This window comes from Heterocephalus glaber, unplaced genomic scaffold, assembly GCF_053883595.1.
Source record: "Heterocephalus glaber isolate CG9 unplaced genomic scaffold, H.glaber_assembly_v1.0 deba00001140, whole genome shotgun sequence".
Taxonomy (NCBI): Eukaryota; Metazoa; Chordata; class Mammalia; order Rodentia; family Bathyergidae; genus Heterocephalus; species Heterocephalus glaber.
In genome coordinates this window covers 1,192,368-1,212,301 of record NW_028258200.1, presented here as the reverse complement: position 1 = coordinate 1,212,301, position 19,934 = coordinate 1,192,368, and the positions used below count along the sequence as shown (strand labels likewise).

Below are 19,934 nucleotides of genomic sequence, written 5' to 3'. Positions count from 1 at the left end.
CCCAAGCTCTTTGTTTGATCTTGTGTTCATTAATAATGGAGTATTTCAGAAAGAAGAGAAGCTTTAGAGTGAAACAGATCAGGGTATGAATTCTAATTCTGACAAGTATTAGCTTTGCAATTCTAGCCAATTCTTAAACTGTCCTGATTTTCAGTTTCTTCTTCTAAAAAATACAGTCAACTTATAGGGCTTTAGAAGGATTTGAAAAGAATCTGGAATGTGCCATGCACAGAGTAGGTGATCAATAAAAAGTTATTGAGGTTAAAGAAAATTAATGCCTAAAGAGCTCATGTGGATACACAATCTGCCTAGGTGAATAAGGGCTATACAGCTGAGTCTTACTCTCAATCATCAACTTCTCTTTCTCCTACATGCTATGTATCTTTAAACTGCTTGCCCCTGCTCCTCACCACACTTAAAAAGAGAACAGAAAGAGACAGCTGTAAAAAACAAAATAGTCCCTTAAAGTAATGCATATGGAGAAAACACCTTGGTAAAAGCCAAAAAGAGAATAGCTCAAAGAGTTTTACTTCATTTATAATGAGAGAAAAAGCATTCATTTGATTCTGTTTATGCTTCACACTATCACATTTCAGAACAACATATTATTTATTGCTATTACAGTGCTATGGATTGGCTTTCTATATTAAGGCCCTCTGCATTCACTGGAATGCAGCAGGCTGCTTTTGCTAGAGCCAGGGCCATAAACCTTGTTTGGTGCAATAAGATCACTTTAATAATATTCTAATCTTGGAATGCAGTTATAAAGATGGATGATGGGCACAGAGTGCTAGTTATATAAACAGAAATGGTTCTTGTGCAATCTTAAGAGATATAAAAAACTTACACATGAAAATGTGTTTAAAGATTCTGTATTCTATCAGTCCATTTTACATACCTGGGAACTTTTTCAGGAATCTGTAATGGTGAATGACGACTACTTTTCTTTTTCTGAGAGTCTTGCAGTGACACATCCTCTGTTCTATCTTTCTCCGTGCCTGCTGTCTGCTCAGCCCTGACCTTGCTCTGCTCCACGTTGAGCTGGCCTTGGGCAGGGTCACACCTGTACATGAAGATAATGGATGGCTTCTCACTAGACTCTCCTTTTGCCTCTGTAAACCAATGATGGCGTTGAACGGGAGGAGGAGGCAACATGTGGATGACCGTGCCATCCAGGCCCACCAGTTTCCCTTTCTCTCTCTCTTTCTCTTTGTCATCTTCCTCATCTGTTTTCCGACGGCGGAAGAAGCTTTTAAATGATATCCAGCGTTTAGGCTTTGCCTCAGCTGGCCGTCTGCTGCCTTCAGAGTGCAAAACAGATTCAGCTTCTGTGGATCTGGTGGGGCTAGTTGGCTTGGTCCAGTTGGTGAAATGCCTCTGCAGAAGGTTACTTGCATGGTAAGGGGAGGAAGTGGACCTTGGTGGGGGAAAGGGAGGTGGTGGCTCATTTTGAGGACTGGTCACTAATTTGGAGGGAGGAGAGGTGACAGGCTTTGCAAATAGTTCTTTCTGCAGTTTGGTGCCAGGACTTTCTGTGGTCTGAGGTGCTTCGGCCTCACCTCCAGGCTGAGATGTAAAGAGAGACTTGGGCCGGACTGCTGCGCTCTTAGGTATGCTCTTCACAGTATCCACATCAGGAGGAATGGCATAAAGCTCTTCCACACTGCAAGCCTTAGGGCCAGACTGAGGTGTTTCTGGAGGAGACTGGGGGGGCTGGATAGAAGCCACAATCTGCGAGAGCACAGTGCTTGCCTTTTCCCTAGTGCCACCAGTGCTCCCCGGTATTTGAGACTCCTGTGCGCCTTCTGTTTTGGATACAGGCTCTTGAGTGGTTCTCTGGATTTTGGCTGGGGAGCTGTGGGTGGAACTATAGTTTCTCTGTGGGGAAGCCTGACCTCTGTTGAGACAGCTGTTAAACTCCTGAACCTTCTGGGCCACTGAGCCCCTTTTACGCTCTGTGCTGTTTGAAAACCCTTTAGCCTGGGGACTTTCAGTGGGTTTGCTAGTGGTGTTATCAGACAGTTGGCTTTCAGTCTCTATTTCTTCATAAGTATGGTTTATTACACTTGTGGTTTTTTCCTTCACTGAGAGTTCTCCACTTGTTCCCAGAAAACTTTTGTAGATGGCTAGATTGTCATAGGCGTTTGGATTAATAACAATGGGAACTTTAATAGCGTTTTTGGAACTCCGAGCATAAGTTGGCTCATCATGAATGATAATTGGAAAAGGTGGCATACCAGCATTGTTGTAACTGTTAAATTTTATTTCAGACAAATTAGGTGACTTAACAGGGATGGTTTTAGAGGAAATGTTTGTAGCTGTGGGTGAAGTAGGTGCTGATTTGTGACAGTTTTTTCTTGGAGGGACACTTGGTCCACTTCCACCAGTAATTAATTCCACTTTAGGAATCTTTTGCCGTGGACTGGTGCTGGAAGTCCACACTTCCTGGTACCGAATTGCACTGGATTTTTGGAAATGGGCGCCTATTTGTCCTGGTGTCAACGCAGGTGACATTACTGGTGAGTTTGGAGTGGAGGATGAGCTTTTGGTCTTAGGGCTGCTGACAGCACTGTCAAGGTGCTCACTGGCCATGGCTGCTGACACATCCACGACAGTATATGGCTTGCACAGTGGCTGTTCCAGATTTACAACTCGGTAGGGCTTTGCTTGCTCTTCTACAGGGACGAGGTTTATAGTTACTGCTTGCCCAGCAATATCTGTAGAGGCTTTGCTTTCTTGCTGCTCAGTTTGTACAGCAATCTTGCCATCTTTCTCTTCTAATCGAAGAGCAAGGACTGCTTTGTGTGTCTCTGGAACTTTTACAGACCTTTTGGAGGCTTGTGACAATTCCTTCTCCTGATTGTTACCAGAGAGACTTTCATAATTTTTCTTCATGTCCTTAGACTCTCCAGGGTTACCAGGAGACAGCCCCCTATTACAAATCTTCTGGAATGAACTACTGGCTGTCTCAGAACGTGATTCTTCTGTTAAAGAAGAATCAGGTGATGTGGAGTCAGAGGACACCATGCTCTGAATGCTTCCTTGTCCACAGGAGACTGCGGAATTTTCATTGTATCCATTCAGAATTTCATCATAGCTGTCATCATAGTCTACAGCACAAATTCTCTGCAGTGACTTATTTCGTAAGGGGATGGTATTCCATTTTTTGTCCACAAAGAATCGCACAGGAGACAAAGTGTTTGCCCTGAAGTTAGCAAAGCGAGGCTGCCCTCTCATGCGGATCTCCATGGCCAGCAGCTCCTCATCACTCTCATCCCAGCTCTCGTGTTCCCCCTCCATGTTGCTGAAAAGAACATCTTCCTCACTCTCCTCACCACTAGAGAACTCTGGGTAGCAGAAGCGGCCTCCTTCATTGCTGATGACTTCTGTGCTCCCACTCAGAATGACGTGCTTGCCCTGAGAATCCTTTACCCCACCTATCATACAGCTTGGTGGGAGCTTTCTTTCCAGTGAGCGTTTGTAGCAATCATTTATTCTTCCTAAGAAGGTTTCTCTGGAGTTTGTTTCATTTCCTCTTATCTGAGGGGTGGTATCCAGGCCCGCTATCTCCTTTAACACTTCAGTTAGCCCATTATTGTTATTTGATACCTTCTTTGCACTATCATTATTGTCATAAGACTTAGGAACATGGCTAAATCCTTCAATATCATTTTCATTATTATTGTTAAGTGGTTTCTGACTCAAGGCAGTCCTGTTTCGGTTCCATCCCATGATGACAGGTTTGTTCTCACACTGTTCTTGAACGCTAAGCTCACCACATACACTTTGCCCATCTGCCACCATCATAGTGGGCTTCACAGCTATAGTAGGTTTTTTAGCCACAGGAGGCCGGAAATTTCCGGTGTTCCTGATGCGGTGGTTGTTACTGTGATTGGCATTAGTTTTCACATTGCCATGGGTGATGGGTGCCTTCTCAGAGTCTGGGGGGAGCTGGTGTAAGCTTTTAGGCTTAAAGCAATTCTTGCATTCACCAGGTTTCCAAACATGTTCAGTAAAGGTGTTACAAGCAGACATTTTTAAAAATAGAACTTCACAGACAATGTTTTTCTTTCAGTGCATGGCAAAACTTTTATCTGTTAAGTTTTCACCTTCTGTATATTGTTATAGCAGCTCTTCTATGAATGATCAACCTGTGGGAGAAAAGAGAGGAAAAAACCCTGAATGGAAAAGGCACAGTGAGGCTTACCATCATGAGTGACTTGAAAGATCTGGTTTTTAATCTTACTTAAATGAAAAGATTGAAAGATAAATGAATTGGAGTCTTTAGAATTTCCCTTTAGCCACCAGCACCTTGAAAAGTTAGCCTTTTAACTATAATTCTGTTTTTCTTTTTTCCCCTGTACTGGGGATTGAACCCAAGAGTACTCTAGCACTGAGCTACATCCACAGCTCTTTTTATTTATTCTGAGACAGGGCTTTGCTAAGTTACCCAGGCTTCCCTGGAACTTGCAATCTTCCTGCCTCAGCCTCCCAAGTAGCTGGGATTACAGGAATGACACCATGCCAAGAACACTTTGAAACATACACAGTCTTTGCCATGACCTTCATCTCCTGGAAATGCCTTCCCCTGCCCCTATGTTCAAGTGATCAAACCCACGGCCTCTCTCATGCTAGGCAAGTATTCTACCACTGAGGTATTCTCACTCCCTATTCCCTGCCATGGAAATGCCTTTTATACTGTTCTGTTTTCAACCAATCTCTCACTAACACCTCTTAGTTCTCTATGGTTCTTCTTCCACCCACTGTTAGAATTTTAGACACTTCACAGACTCTTAAATTCAATGAATCCTCCTCTGGCTATCCATTTTTCAACTCCAAGAGACGGATTTCTAAGCAGCCCTATTCTACATCCCAAGCCACTATCTTATTCTTTATCTTATATTTCAGTTAATGTCATCACTACCCACCTAGATAGCTAAGTTTCATCTACTTCTAACTCCAAATCTTACTGCCAAATTTATATCATTACATTTCACTGGAACCCATTTTGCCATTAACAGAAACTGTTAGCAGTTCAGATACTATCTCTTGCCTGGATTGCTGTGATAGGCTCCTAGCTGATCTCCATGCTGTTGTCTCACCCCACTCTAATCCATCCTCTATTCCCTTTGCTACTTAAAGTGTGGTTTTCAGATAAGCAGTACCAACCTTACCTGGGAACTTGTCAGAAATGCAGTTACCTTAGATTCAATCCCAGACCTAGTGAATCAGAATTTGCATTTTAATCTCAGGTGACTCCACAGTTCTACAATACTATCAGATTTAACTTTCTAAAAATACTAATATGCTCATCTTATAAGGAGCTTAACAACTATTCTGTGGCTCACTTTTACCTAATGCATTGGCTCCTACATGTCGGTGTGCCCAATGAGGACTGCTAGCTAACTAAGAACCTCCTGAGGAACCATCATAACCCTACCTGGTCAATCTCAGGGGTCAGGTCTGAATTTTTAACAAGTTCCCCAGATGAATCTAAAGGCATTGAGGTGAATGTCTGAGTTAAAGGATGGGATGAAAGCTCCTAAATCTTTTCTGAGATGGTTCTTGCCTCCCTTTCAGCCTTATGTCTTGAAAACCAGTCAGTCTTACTATGTTTAAAATCCTGGAAGGCTGCTCATTTCTCCCTGGATTACTGAAGCCCTGGCTCCAGGAACAAGTACTTCCGTTTTAATTGTCTGTTTCACCACTAGTTTTTGGGCTCCTTTAAGGCCTAAGGTGTGCCTTATTCATCTCTTTATGTCTAGCATAATGAATAAACATTGGTTGATCAGATGTGCTGGTTTTAAGGTTTGTTTAAAACAATGAATCTTGTGGCTTTCTCACCCTAAGCTCACAGCTGCAGACTTTCCCAGAGAAAACGAGTACAGTCCTATGTTTGTGCTTTGAATATTGTAACAAATTGGCAGTAGGCTTATGAAAACTATTTTAATAGCTGGAAAGTTTTAACTTCATCCATATATAATGTCAGTGACAGAATCCTTAGTTTGGTCAGAAACTCAGACTTTTTTGCCAAGTTTCAATATGTTTCTAAGGAATGAAAATATTTTCTTTAGCTAATATACATAAAATGAAGTCCCTCATAACCAATAGTTCTAAAGCATTTTGCCTTAATGGAAGACTTACAGATTTAGGAACCAAAGAAATACAGAGAGGTCAGTGACCCAGTAAGGTTAAAAGACATTCTTTGATTTTTAAAAAACATTTGTGTACCCTTTAAGATAGTCTAACAGTTATACCCTTCAGTAGATAAACCATTTCCTCCTAGTCTGAGACTTGAAAACTCTGAGTTAGGGGAAGAGTGGCATAAAATTCAGCTGAAAAAGAGAGAAGGGGCCAGATCCTGTAGGGCCTTTAGACTTTCACAGATTATAGACTTCAGAGCAGTGGGAAGCCACTTAAGGGCTTTGAATAGGGGAAACAACAGGATACAATCTGCATTTTTAAAAAGACCTCTCTGGCCAGAAAACATGAAACAGGAACAAATCTAACAAAATATGTGCAAAATTCAAGATCAATATTCAAGATCAAAACTACAAAACACTGATTAAAAAAAATCAAAGAAAACCTAAATAAATGAAGAGATTTACCAAATTCTTTTGATATTAAGATAGCAATCCCCCCCGAATGCTCTCTAGATTCAACATAATTCCAATCAAAATCAGAGCAGGACTTTCTGTATAAGTCAGTAAGTTGGTTCTAAAATTTATATGGAAAGGTAAAGAAACAATTTCTAAAAAGAACAAGTTGGAAAACTTACACTGTCTGATTTTAAGACTTAGTATAAAGCTACAGTAATCCTGACAGTGTTATTTTGGTGAAAAAATAGAAACATAGATGGGGGTGGGAGTGGGGTAAGGGATAGGGTAACCAAATTACAGCTCAGAGGCTAAATCTAACTGGTCTTCGTTTTTGAATCCTAAGCTGAGGATGCTTTTGATAATTTTAAGTTGTTGAAACAAATCAAAAGAAGAATATTTTGTGACAAGTGAAAATGATGTGAAATTGCAATAGTCATTCTCCTTTGTTTACAAATTGTCTATGGTTGCATTTGTGCTATGATGGAGAATGAACGAGTCATCGCAGATTGCTTTACAATACTTTTGGCACTCTACAAAGCAGTTTCCACAGGTACACGTATCATCTGTGTGAAGACATTTTTCAAAGCTAAAATATATATGTTTCCATTACAGATATGAACTAATAGATGAACATTTGTAATCCTTTTTGTTTTGTCTTCTTTTTTGAGACAGGGTCTTCCTACATAGCTCAGCCTGGCCTTGAACTCACTATGTAGCCCAGGCTGGCCTTAACTTTGAGGCAATCCTCCTGGCTCAGCCTCTTGCATGCTAAGATTACAGGTGTGTGCCACCATGCCTGGGTGTAATCCATTTTTCCCCCTAAAGTGTTGTGGGATTTATATTTGGAAAAATTAGGTTAGAGTCTTACTCTATACCATATACACAATTTTTTTTGTTTTTTTTGGTACCGGGGATCGAACTTGGGACCTTGAGCTGCAAGGCAGGCACTGGAACCACTGAGCTAAATCCCCGGCCCAAAACAAAGCAAATTACTTTTTTTTTTTCTTTTTGGTACCGGGGATCGAATTTGGGACCTTGCGCTTGGGAGGCAGGCGGCAGAACCACTGAGCTAAATCCCTGGCCCCATATACACAATTTTTAAGAAACAGTGCAAAAGGTATAGAATAAAATAAATGAATTTCTATATATGCTTAGAGTAGAAAAATATTTTATTTTTTGTTTTGGCTATAATCCATTTTCATGGGAGAAAACACTAATTTTGAACCTAATTAAGTAAAATGTTATCCCTCTCCCAAAAAAGGAAACCTACTCTCCCTTCCTCTATTACAAAAAAAAATGTAGTTCATTATGTTTTGAATTTTACCAAAAATTTGTAAACATTTGTTCTTTCTTAATATACAAGTACCTAAACAATAACTTTCACTTTGCCTGTTGCCCTGTGAAATCTAAAATATTTACTATCTGGTCCTTTACAGAAAATGTTTGCTGCTGGGGCTGGGGATTTAGCTCAGTGGTGCTGCCACCTGCCTCACAAGCACAGGGTCCTAAGTTCGATCCCCGGTACCAAAAAAAAAAAAAAAAAGAAAACGTTTGCTGCTGACCCCAGACAGAGTAGAACAGGACAGAGTCTGGAAATATCCACACAAATACAGTCAAGTGAAAAAGACAGTCTTTTCAACAAATGACGTTACAACAACTGGATAGCTACAGGCAACAGAATGAAACTCTACCTTGATCTGTACCTCATATCATACATGAATTAACCCAAACCACAGGCCTAAGTATAAGATGTGGTTATATAATTTAGAAGAAAAATGGAAGATCTTTGTGATCTCACATTGCAGATACAAAACCAAACAGAGGAAAGAATAAACTCATAGCGTGAACTTCATCAAAATGAAAATGTTTTCTCTGCCAAAGATACCAATAAAAGCTGAGAATTTTTTTTGCAAAGTACATTTATCTAAGGACTTTGTATATAGAATATATAAAGAATTTTTCAAACTCAACAAAAAGGAAAAATCTCAATAAAAACAGGTAAAATATTTGAGCAGATACTTTACCAAAGACACACAAATTGTATATAACAATGTGAGAGATTCTAAATATCATCAGTTATATAGAAATACACGTTGAAGCTACATGGAGCTACCACTACACATTTATTGGAATGATTAAAGCAAAAACAAAACAAAAACCTGGCTAGTGCTAGTGGGGATGTGAAGCAATTTTCAAAGCGTGTATTGCTGGTGGGAATTCAAATAGTTCAGGTGTTTTGGAAAATAATTTGGTAGTTTCTCATAAAGTTAAATATAAATTTGCATCCTAGCAATACCAATCCTAGGTATTTGCCCAAGATATATGAAAACTTCTTTTTACACTAAAACTTTTTATAGTACACAAAGGTTTAGAGACAGAAACTGGAGACAATGCAAATGTTGTGCGATGGTGGTTACACAACAACATGCATTTGTCATAACTTATACAAGTGCACTCTAAAGAAGGTGAACTTTACTACTGTATATGTAAATGAAGCTTGAGTAAAGCTGACTTGCAAAAGAGCACTTTGGAAGCTACACAAAAAACGAACTTCAGAGATAGGACTAGAGGCAAAGAGACTGTCTACTGGCCTGACAGGGCAAATTAAGGCTTGATAAGGATCTGCATTAGAATTTGTCTTCAAGGAAGGAAGAGAAAGGTAGATTTAATTTTTAAATATTTTACTTATTTATTTGGATAGTTATTTTATTTATTGAGACAGAGTCTCACTCTGTAATTCAGGCTGGCCCTGAACTGATGGCCATCTTCCTGCCTCATCCTCCTGACTGCTGGGATTGTAAGCATGCATCCCCATGGCCAGTGAGAAAGATAGATTTAAGAATGACTGGATTTGGAGAGAATACAGGTATTGAGGCTTTGGGTTTATATGTTGCGATGATGTGTGGAGCCATTTACTGAGACAGACAACACTGGAGGAGGGAAAGATCCTAAGTTCATACTTTGTAAGCCAGCATAAAACAGAGTAGGCAGTTGAATTCAAGAATGCGGGACACAGAAGAGAATTTCAGTGATTCTCACTTGTTTAGGAATTACTATCTGAGAATCTTCTAGGCCAAAAAGAAAACAGATCATGAAACGGGCAGGGCATTGGTAGGTAAACCTGAGAGAAAATAACTCCCCTGCAAGAACAGAAAAGTAACAGCTATGGTATGAGAGAGAAGCCAGAGGAAGAAATCATCCAAGAGGGGAGGAGACAATTTCAAATACTGCTGAGAGCTAACGGAGAAGGAGGAGTTACATCTATGTCCCTTTGAACTTAGCTACTTGAGCATGTCAGGGACCTTAGCATGTACTACATATTCTGGTGCAGTGGCAGGATGGAAGCCAGACTGCAGAGAACTGAAGAGTAAAGTAATAGAAGAAGGTTGTTCAACTTTTTCAAAAAGCTTAGGTAGGAAGATGAAGAAAGAAAGTTAGGGGGGTGGGCAGATCCAGAAAGGATTTCCTCACATTAAGATGGGAGAAACTAGAAAATGTTGAGTGATAATACTGGGGAAAGACACCAGAGAGCGGCAGAGGCTGACAAGATGGCAAAGAGAAGGGATAACACAAATCTCAGACTGTAAAACTGAGTAGGGCCCTAGTTCAGTCCTTCTGTTTTATGGACAAGGGACCAAGCCCTGAAAAGAAAGTGCCTTTCCTGAGTTCACACAATGGATGAGATCTGGAACTGGGGCTTAATTAAGGCTGCAGCTATCTATATGTTTTGTTTTAAATTTTTTTTTGGTTAGTTTTTTCTTTTGTATGTGGTTACTGTGAAAACTCAGAAAAGTGTAAAGAAGACAGAAACCATGTATAATTTTATTATTCAGAAGTAACAAGTCTGGGGCATGTTACGGTTTGCATCTTAGATGTCCTCCAAAGACCCACATGCTAAAGGCATGACAGCCAGCCTGTGATGCTATTGGGGGTGGTGAGCCTTCAGGAGGTGAGGTCTACTGGAAGGAAGTCAGGTCACTGGGGAATGCTGTGGAGGGGATGCTGGGGTCCTAGTCCCCCCTCCTAGATGCTGTGAGGTGAGCAGCCTCTTTGGTCAGTCACATGCACTCCATGATGTGCTGCCACCCTGCAGGCACAAAGGCAACAGGGCAAGTGACCAGGAACTGAAACTCTGAAACTATGAACCCAAATACACCTTTCCTCTCTTTGAAGTGTTTATCTCAAGCATTTTGTCACAGAAATGGAAAGCTAACAGAGAGCAGTTCCTGCCAGTCATCAAGAAATTAAAAAAATACTCACACACACACACACACACACACACACACACACACACCCTCTATGTACTTAACACTATGTGGCACTTAAGACATCCTAGCCTAATAGTTTGTTAATCAAGTTAAACTCACCCCTGATAAAGGATTAAGTTTCCTCATTGTAAGTAGTACATTTTCTTTTTCCAAGACTAATAAATATGAAAAATAATTCCTCACTTTGAGTGTCAGTTAATTCAGTCCAAAGACGGCTGTTGAGGTGATCAGCAGCTGTCACATTATCAACAGCATTGCCAAACAAGATTCTGCAGAAAAGCAGGCTGTGTCAGTGCTGAGCACAAGAGAAACTCATCTTGGCTCTGACACCTTTACCAGTTCTGTGCACATCTGTATTCATGCTGCCACCCCAGGAGGCAAACCAAGCAAACACCTTCGGCAAGCACCAGATGGAGCTACTGTCTAAGCCACAAACCTGAACTCTGAGGGCTTCATTTCAACACTAATTAGGAGTGGAGATATGTAAAGACACTGTCAAAACTATTCTAACTTCTAACAGGCTCTTAGAGTAGCTGTACCAGATGTAGGTATGTTCAAAGAGCAAGCGTTACAGCCTATGTGAAATAACTCCAGTGGCAATCAACAATTTGCAGCTTTCTCTGCTCAATTCTGACATTCGCCAAAAGGGAAGCTCGAGTCACTAGAGTTGTGCTTGAGAAATAAGAAATGTGTCTCCTGGGGCACTTAGACAGGAAGTCTAAGAGCCCATGCTGGTGCCTCTCCTTATTTTCCAGAACAGGTTTGATACAGAGCACCCAAATGGAATGTTTGCTAAGAAAGCTCATCTGTTCCTTATCATCTCCAAGCAAACCTTCCAGATGAAATGGTATATGGGAGAGTTTAATGGCCCAAGCTGCCCTAGAAGCTAGTCAGGATTCTGTGATCTAAAGTTTCATTTCGTATTTGACAGTTTCCAGAACCAGGTCCTTTAGGCTCTAGATAAAGCTATTCAAGAGTAACCTATTTCCCTTCAAGTTGTGACAGCCCTTTAAGAATCTGTTACTGGTTTTTTTGGTACCGGGGATCGAACTCGGGACCTTGCACTTTCAAGGCAGGTGACGGAACCACTGAGCTAAATCTGTGCCCCTTGTTACTATTTTTCACTCTTTCTGCAGCTTTACAATAATAATAATTAGCTTGCTTCTAGTCCAACAGTTTCAAGTAGATTTGATACAAAACAACCAAATCCACACCTGATTTCAATCTTGAAAGTGGTCAGCTGAAAAAGCTGGAGTTCCTCAAACTAGATGCAATTCCCTTTCCTGAAGAGGGTGTGAGGAGGTGGTCTGTTAAACCCCACAAAGACTGCAATCCCTAAAGACACCCAAGGAGAATCTATTCACCAGAAAGGAGGACCGAGCTCCTTCTCCAATCCTGTAGCTCCTGAAGGCCATTATCTCTCCAAAACATCTGTCCCATCCTTGGAGGCACAGTCAGGAATCCTCACTGCTGTACATGGACTACCAGTCACTGAGGAACTATCTTCCATATATCATGCACACAGTAGTCTGTCTCCAGGATGTGAGTGTAAAATTTACAAGCCAAGGTTTTCATTAGACTTTTGTAATGGAACGTGTGGGTCACTTATATGAAAAAACAAAGGAAAATGTGACAAATATGCCCACATCACTGTTCTCAACCGTTCCTTCTTCCACAGTGAAAAACGCTGACCTGACACCTCTACCAGTTGCCAAGCTTCAGTACTTGACTAAAAGGGTGGGGAGAGGAAGTGAAAGCAAAGCTGCAGGAAGAGGTTTTGTAGAAGATAACATACAGATTTAATTTGGTACACAAATGGAAATTCCATGAGTAAGAAAGAATCTTCTTGAGTTCAGACAAAAAAATAAAAAATAAAAAATCACAGTTCCTTGCTATCACAAAAATAGGCAAGATCTTAAGACATGAGGTCTTTGTCTAAATAAGAAACCAAAGTAAAACTTGTTTAATTATGAAAATCTAATAAAAGCTCTATTAAAAGGGGAAGCCTTTTTGTTTTAACCACACACGTTTTCTGTAACAATTTACTGTTCCTGTCACATGGTAGTCATCTCAGGGTAGGAACTGTGCAACAGTAAATGCACCATGGCAGAGCAGCATCACTCAGTTCCTGGCTTGTTTAAACTCTTTGATGAAGCAGTTAAATAATACTATTCCTAGTTATTATTACAAGTTTCAAAATGTTTCCTGAGCCCACTTCAGCCTCCTGCTTAGAAAGGTATACATGGGAGAAGAGGTTAAATGTTATCTAACAGCCCAGGACTCCAGTCTCTCAAGTCTATTGTGTTCATAATTCGTTTCTTCGGTTTGGAATGTGTCTCCTCTAATGCTGTTCCAGATGGCAAAACTCTATTTGTCCTTCATGATCTAGTTCAAGCTTTAGCTCTGTGATGATGATTTCCTGACTCTCTAGATCATTTATCATAATACTATATGGTATTTGTAATCATGTAAATTCCTAGAAGGCAGAGCTACATCATTTCCATCTCTTTATCTCTTGGATTGCTTGGAACACACTAGATACTAAATAAGTGCTTGCTGACTACAAAGGTATTATTTGAAGCAATTTACACAGGAAAATTCTTAATTTTCACCAAAACTCTGTGATATACACACTATTTAGTGCTATGTTACAGATGAAGAAACTGGAACTTCCCAAGGCCACTCAGCTAGTAAATGGCAGAGCCGGGATGAGTGAATGAATGCAGGTCTACATAAATGGCAGAGGGTGGGGATTTAGCTCAGTGGTTCCACCGCCTGCCTGACAAGGGCAAGGACCCGAGTTCGATCCCCAGTACCAAAAAAAAAATTTTTACATAAATGGCAGAGCTCAGCCATCCTGGAATCTGGAGGCTGCTTTAGACATCTCATGGTAGTATCCAAAAGATGGTCCACTCAGCAGCAGCACTGTCCAGGACAGGGGACTTCACTGTGAATGCAGAAGAGCTGCAAATAGGTACACACACATTCTCGAGCTCAGGCCTCAGATGGGCAGGCCCACATGCTTATTGTAGAACAAGGCAAAGTAAACAGGCATCTAGCTAATAGCTACCCCTAAGTTGTGCTTTTGTACTTCAGTATATGGCAAATCAAGCTTGATCTTCTATCCAACCCAGCCAGTCAGGAGCCACTTTGCTTTGGAGGGGCCATTGAGATGGCTGGTTTAGAGTGAGGGGTGAGATGCTGCTAGAGGTCACCTTGCTGCGATCCTACTTTCCACTGCCCCCAACCTCAGAGCCAGCTGTCAAATGAAGAAAGTTGGGCTGAAGACTAAACTAAGGCATCACAGCTGGCTGAGATGTAAAAAGGCAGGTCATTTCCACATTAAGAAAAGGGAATAAGAAAAAGGGGAAGGGCAGTGTAAGACTCAAGGGAAGAAAGAGAAGGGAAAAGGAAATCGGCAATTGGAAAGAGAAATATGAAAACAATCGATTATTCTGAAAGAGCCCACTTGAATGTTTATATGTTTATAGCAATACAATGAGAGAAACTATCATTGTAACTCTTCACTGTGTTTGGAGACTTTATTGTCTTGTGTGACTAGTATCTTTGGTAGAAGATATTCTTTTTCCAGTCAAACTAAAATTTACCTTCTCCAGCTACAGAAAAGAGTATGCAATAATACTGTAAAACATTTATCATTTAGACTTTTAAAGGGAACCAATACATCTAAATTTATGAAAGTTTAAATTATACAACACTTTGAAGAAATATAGATTTATTGCTTCAAGGAAATGTAACCAACTAGTCTTTTCTGGTAAAGGTATTTGGAAGAACTATTCTAATAAATACATAAGAATTATTTTTATAATGGTTATAAATACATAATGGCTTTAAAATACATTAAAAGGGAATTTTTCAAGCTGGGATCCAGGATATATTCTCAAGGGTCTATGAGTTATTCAAAAGTGCTTAAAACAAAGTTTTTATCTATAATAAAATATAATATAAACATGATGGATCATTGCAATGGCCACTTATTAACTAAGCACAGCAATATGATTTCCATATATATTTGTGTTTGTAGTCCAAGCTAACACCAAACATACCACTTTAATTTTAAGAAATAACAAAAAAAGGCAGCTCACTTAATATGTAAATGATTCGGTCCCACGAAGTAAAAGCCAAAATGACATCATGACGCAATCACTGTGTACTGTTCCAATCTTGGATTGACAATATCCTAGAAGGAAACACAGCACAAGACTCAATGATAATGAAAGCTGCAAAGGAAACTGGAGAGGCAGGCAGCTCCGCACGAACATTATAAGCAGCAATTTGCTTTCAGTAAAACATCATTTATCATATTATATTAACCTTATTTTGCATTTCATTTTAAATTTGTTTTGGCTTATAACTAAATGCGAAGTATAAATATGAGAAATTTATACCTAATTTTATGTTTGTATTTAAGTAAAATTATAATAATATGTGTCAACAATGAGACTGCAATTATTTTTTCAATTAAAAAGGGCCTATGAATTACTAAAGTCTGAAAAGTAGTGCTTAAAAACAATATCCTCTTATGTCATGTAAGCATTTCTTTTGTTATATTATTTACATTATTAATTTGTTAAGCATCTGTTAAAGGAGTATAACTATTTCACAGAGCAGTTAGGGAAATGAAGACAATATTATATAAAGTGCCTAATTTTGAGCCTGACTCATATTAGGCCGCTGATAAATACTAGTTTTTTTCTCTGTTATTAAATCTGCATATCCAGAGAAGAATAGGAAGGGAGTGTTCTCTCCCAATCCCAACACACACCCATGCCCTGTCTTGATGTACCAACTGGGCACCTACCTGGGAGGCCATTTCTATGGAAATGCTGTTAACTATGCAGGGTAGGCCTCAGTGATCATAGAGCGTTTAACTTAAAGCTTCAGCTGGCTTGTTAGCCTATTTTCCATGTATAGCTTCCACATGGAAAATGTAATCCAAGTTCTGAGTGACTGCCTTGCAAAGAAACTCTAGCATCCCACCTTGGACTTGGGTTCTGTGTCAGTTTTAAGACATGCTGTCAGAATATGTCGGCACAGAGTTGCTGACCGACAGGGTAATATAATATGACTTAAGCTTCAAGAATTTAGGTGGAAATGGAAAGAATAAACTGAAAAGAGGCAAGGCCACAGGTAATGTGTGTCACTTTAACTATTACAATACTATGCCAGACAAACCTTTGAACTAATGTAGAGGAAGTGGGAATTAACAGGACTCATTTCAGAGACCAAATGTGTACGATTCAAACGCCAGTGAGAACTGGGGAAGAAGGAATGAAGATGACCCAGGATTCTCTCTAGATCAAAACCTAGGAAGAAGCCAGGTGTGGTGGTGCACCCCTGTAATACCAGCACTTTGGGAGGCTGATGCAGGATTGTTGTGAATTCAAGCCCAGCCAGGGGTACACAGTGAGTTCAAGGGCAGCTTGAACTGTAGTGAGACCTTGCCTAAAAAATCAAACAAAGAACACCAAACAATGATGACAACAAACAAACAAACCCAGGGAGATTTTTCCCAAAGGTATAAATAGTACTGAAGTGTGGATAATCAAGCTAGAGCCAACTGCACTACTTTAACTATAGAGAATAAAGAAAACAAAAACATAACCCCCCCACCCTGAGGTCTGAATGGAAATAGCAAATATACTCTAAAACCAACTATGTGCTTAAAAATTCTTTTCATTCAGAAATATCTATACCTTTCATTGCTATTTTCTCATATAAACTTAATGGTAAACTTTGAGTGCAAATGGTTTGGGGAGATAAATACAAAAAATGCAGGATGCTCTAGTGAATGAGTGAGAAAATGAAAAATGTAAAGTGAAAATCTTTGAGTTAACCATATTACATCACAAGATAAAGGCAGAAAAATAAAACTTGGGCTGAGTGACTCTTATGGCTTGTATCTAGATGTTCCCACAAAGCTTTATGTGGTCATAGGTGGGACTTTTCAGAGGTGGCTGGATCTAGAGTGTGTGATGCTGGGATTGTGGGTTTGTGATTACTAAATTAGTCTACTAATTGGTTTGGCATAGTTCTGGGTATGGATAATGGGAAGGCCCACCCTGGGTGTGAGTGCTATCTGCCCTAAGGGTGTGTAGCCTGGATAGGATATAAGGGACAGAAAGAGGACTGCTGTGGTCACTTGCGGCTTGCAGCTTTGCTGCCTTCTGCCTGCCATGAATTGTTTCTCTTCTGTGATGCCCTTCTACCATGACATGTCCCTTTAGAGCCAACTGATTACAGACTGAAACCTCTACAAACTGGGAGCTGAAATAAACCTTTTCTCCTTTAACTTTGGGTGTCCAGTATTTTGTCTCAGCAATGAGAAAAGTAACTAAGACAGTGACTGAAGTGACAGGGCCAGTGACAGAGCATGAAGGATCACGAAGCTGTGGCCAGAGGATCAACACTGCAGAAGGGCAGAATCCATACTGACTGGGCAACAGGGCTGTTCTCTAGAAGACAGAAGGAGCTGGGATCTGGGAGTGGCTGGATATTAATATCCAAGGAGCTCATGATCTGATTGAGGAAAAGCTAAATCAACTCCTCCAATGAAAGCATGGTGTTTTTTCATTCTCAGTGAGGGTACCTTCTTTGGTCTCTATCAATGGACTACAAAAGGCAGCTAATAACTCAGCATGGAAAGTGACAAGTGGGATGCAGGCCATTCCTGAACAAGTGTTGGGCCCTGGCAGCACTCCTACTTCTATTGTAACAACCCACCAAGTAGGAGAATTCTGAGAGGACAAAGGAATAACAAACAAGGCCATTACTAACTGCACATGTAAGTTTATACTAATCACTCAAACTCTTTAGTTTAGGTTTTATAATTTTTATCTATCTTTTAAAATGAAAATGACTAATTCTTTATATTATAAAATTAAAAAAAAAAACAAAGACATGCAACAAACCCCAAGTGTATGCTCACTATGCATCCTACTGGGTCTTTTTCCATACCTGGGTCAAGGGGTTCACTCAGAGACATACAGATGTATGTAGCATAGCAAACACGTTGTTTGGTAACATGAATAAATCTTTCTCCAAATTACAATCTATTCTAAACATCATATAAGTGCAAATTTGGATTAAAAACCATTTTGAGTTATTATATAAATTAGCAACATGACAGTCAGAGTCCTTTAATAGTAACTTTAAACAATAAAAAATATTTCCCATGTATAATAAAAAATAACTTTTCTCTTTGGAAATAGTTAACAGCAAGATCACCTACTTAGGGCACAGCCACAAACTAGACAAAGTAGAAAAGGACCTTTCAGTATCTCATTTATAGATTCTTACTCTTGTTTTGCACACAATTTTAGTTTGATCAACTCAAATTAGTTGAACTGATGTTGTCTGTTCTTCTTATAGTTTAAGGAATTACAGTGATATGTCTCACGCTGCCCTATCCAGTCTACTCTGACCCCACTGAGAAAAAACTTTTGAGTAGAGGTACATGCTTTTCACTGCTCTTTCAAAGGGGGCCCAAATGTTCTTTCCACAATTAACTTTTAATAAAATGCTCTCTCTAATCATGTATTCTGTGATTGTGTCTACTCCCAAATAGTTTAGGGTAGGATCACTTCTCAAAGCCCATCCCTCTTACTCCTGATTACAGACTCTGGATTTCAGTTTCTAGATGCTTACCAGACTTCACACACAACTAGTTATGTTTTCTCCAAAATATTCTCAGTCCTTTTCTGGGCACCATAACAATGAATGGTATAACAAACATGGCAGCATTCAGGTTAGGTCAACTTTGACTCCTTCTGGTCCTTCTCTGCTATATTTAATCTTTTGCCAAGTCCTTGCACTCTCATCTATCCTTTCTCTTTGATCTCCCCAGGCTATAATTTGAGTTCTGGATTTCATTGTTCTTTGAAATATTGAAATGATACATTGTTATTTCCTAATTCCTCTAAAATATACGTCTTTACTACAATATTTTGCTTCTTTGTAAAACTATTAGTAGTTCTCAGGTGCCTAAGTAATTCATTTGAACTCAGAATTAAACATAATGCTCATTGTGACCTGATACTCTTTCCATTTTTAAATTTTACATTTTATTAGTGCATATTTGCAGTATATAATATTTACATTCATCTTAGGGATTAGGCACACATACTTAATATATCTTAATTCTTTTTATTCCTCTTCCCTACCCCTATGTCTTTAGATCTCCTTCCCACATTTTATTTCTTTTTTTTGTTTTGTTTTAGTTCATGTTTGCAGCACATGATTACATTCATTGTGGGTAGCTGGTACATGTACACAACATATCTCAATTTTTTCCATGTCCTCCCTTCCCCCCACCCTCCATCTCTTGGTCTTCTTCCTATTTGCAAAAGATCTGCCCTCCTGTTTCGTTTTTCCTGTCCTTTTTTCTCCATTTATACTTTGGATCTCTCATATGAGAGAAAATATAGAGTATTTAATGTAACCCAAATGTATTTCACTTGACATTATATATAAAGAAATAAAAAAATTAGACCCTCCCCAAATAAAAGACACAATCAAAAAATGGGAAACTGAAATGAACAGACACTTCTCAAAAGAAGAAATACAAATGGCCAATAACTATATGAAAAAATGGTCAACGTTCCTGGTCATTAAAGAAATATAATTAAAAGAACACTGAGATTTCATGTTATACCAGAAAGAATGGCCATCATCTAAAAATCAAATAACAAATGCTGGAGAGGCTGCAGAGGAAAAAGGAAACCCATACACTGCTGGTGGGAATGTAAACTAGTACAACCATTATAGAAATCAGTATGGAGATTCCTCAAAAAACTAAAACTAGAATTCCATTTGACCCTGTTATTCCCCTCCCAGGCATCTTTCCAAAGGTTTAAAGACATTCATATTACAGCAATACACACATACCAATGTCTATAACAGCATAACTCATAATAGCTCAATCTTGGAAGTGGCCTATATGTCCAGCAACAGAAAAATGGATAAAGAAAATGTGGTTCCTATACACAATGGAGTGCTACTTGGCTACAAGGAAGGATAAATTTGTGCCTTTCCATTTTTTCCCCCC

At 39.4% G+C, this 19,934-nt stretch overlaps 1 protein-coding gene across 9 annotated transcripts in view; it reads right to left on the bottom strand.

Annotated features, from left to right (window-relative positions):
* The window catches only part of Peak1 (pseudopodium enriched atypical kinase 1), a 301,634-nt gene that overhangs the window by 62,188 nt on the left and 219,512 nt on the right, over nt 1-19,934 (bottom strand). For all 9 annotated transcript variants that reach the window (XM_087210267.1, XM_087210268.1, XM_021250057.2 and 6 more), the window contains 2 exons: nt 14,974-15,068; nt 899-4,151 (listed from right to left, as the gene is read on the bottom strand). In XM_087210267.1, coding sequence (XP_087066393.1) covers nt 899-4,035 — 3,137 coding nt within the window. In that variant the 5' untranslated portion in view covers nt 4,036-4,151; nt 14,974-15,068. The remainder of the gene's footprint in view (nt 1-898; nt 4,152-14,973; nt 15,069-19,934) is intronic.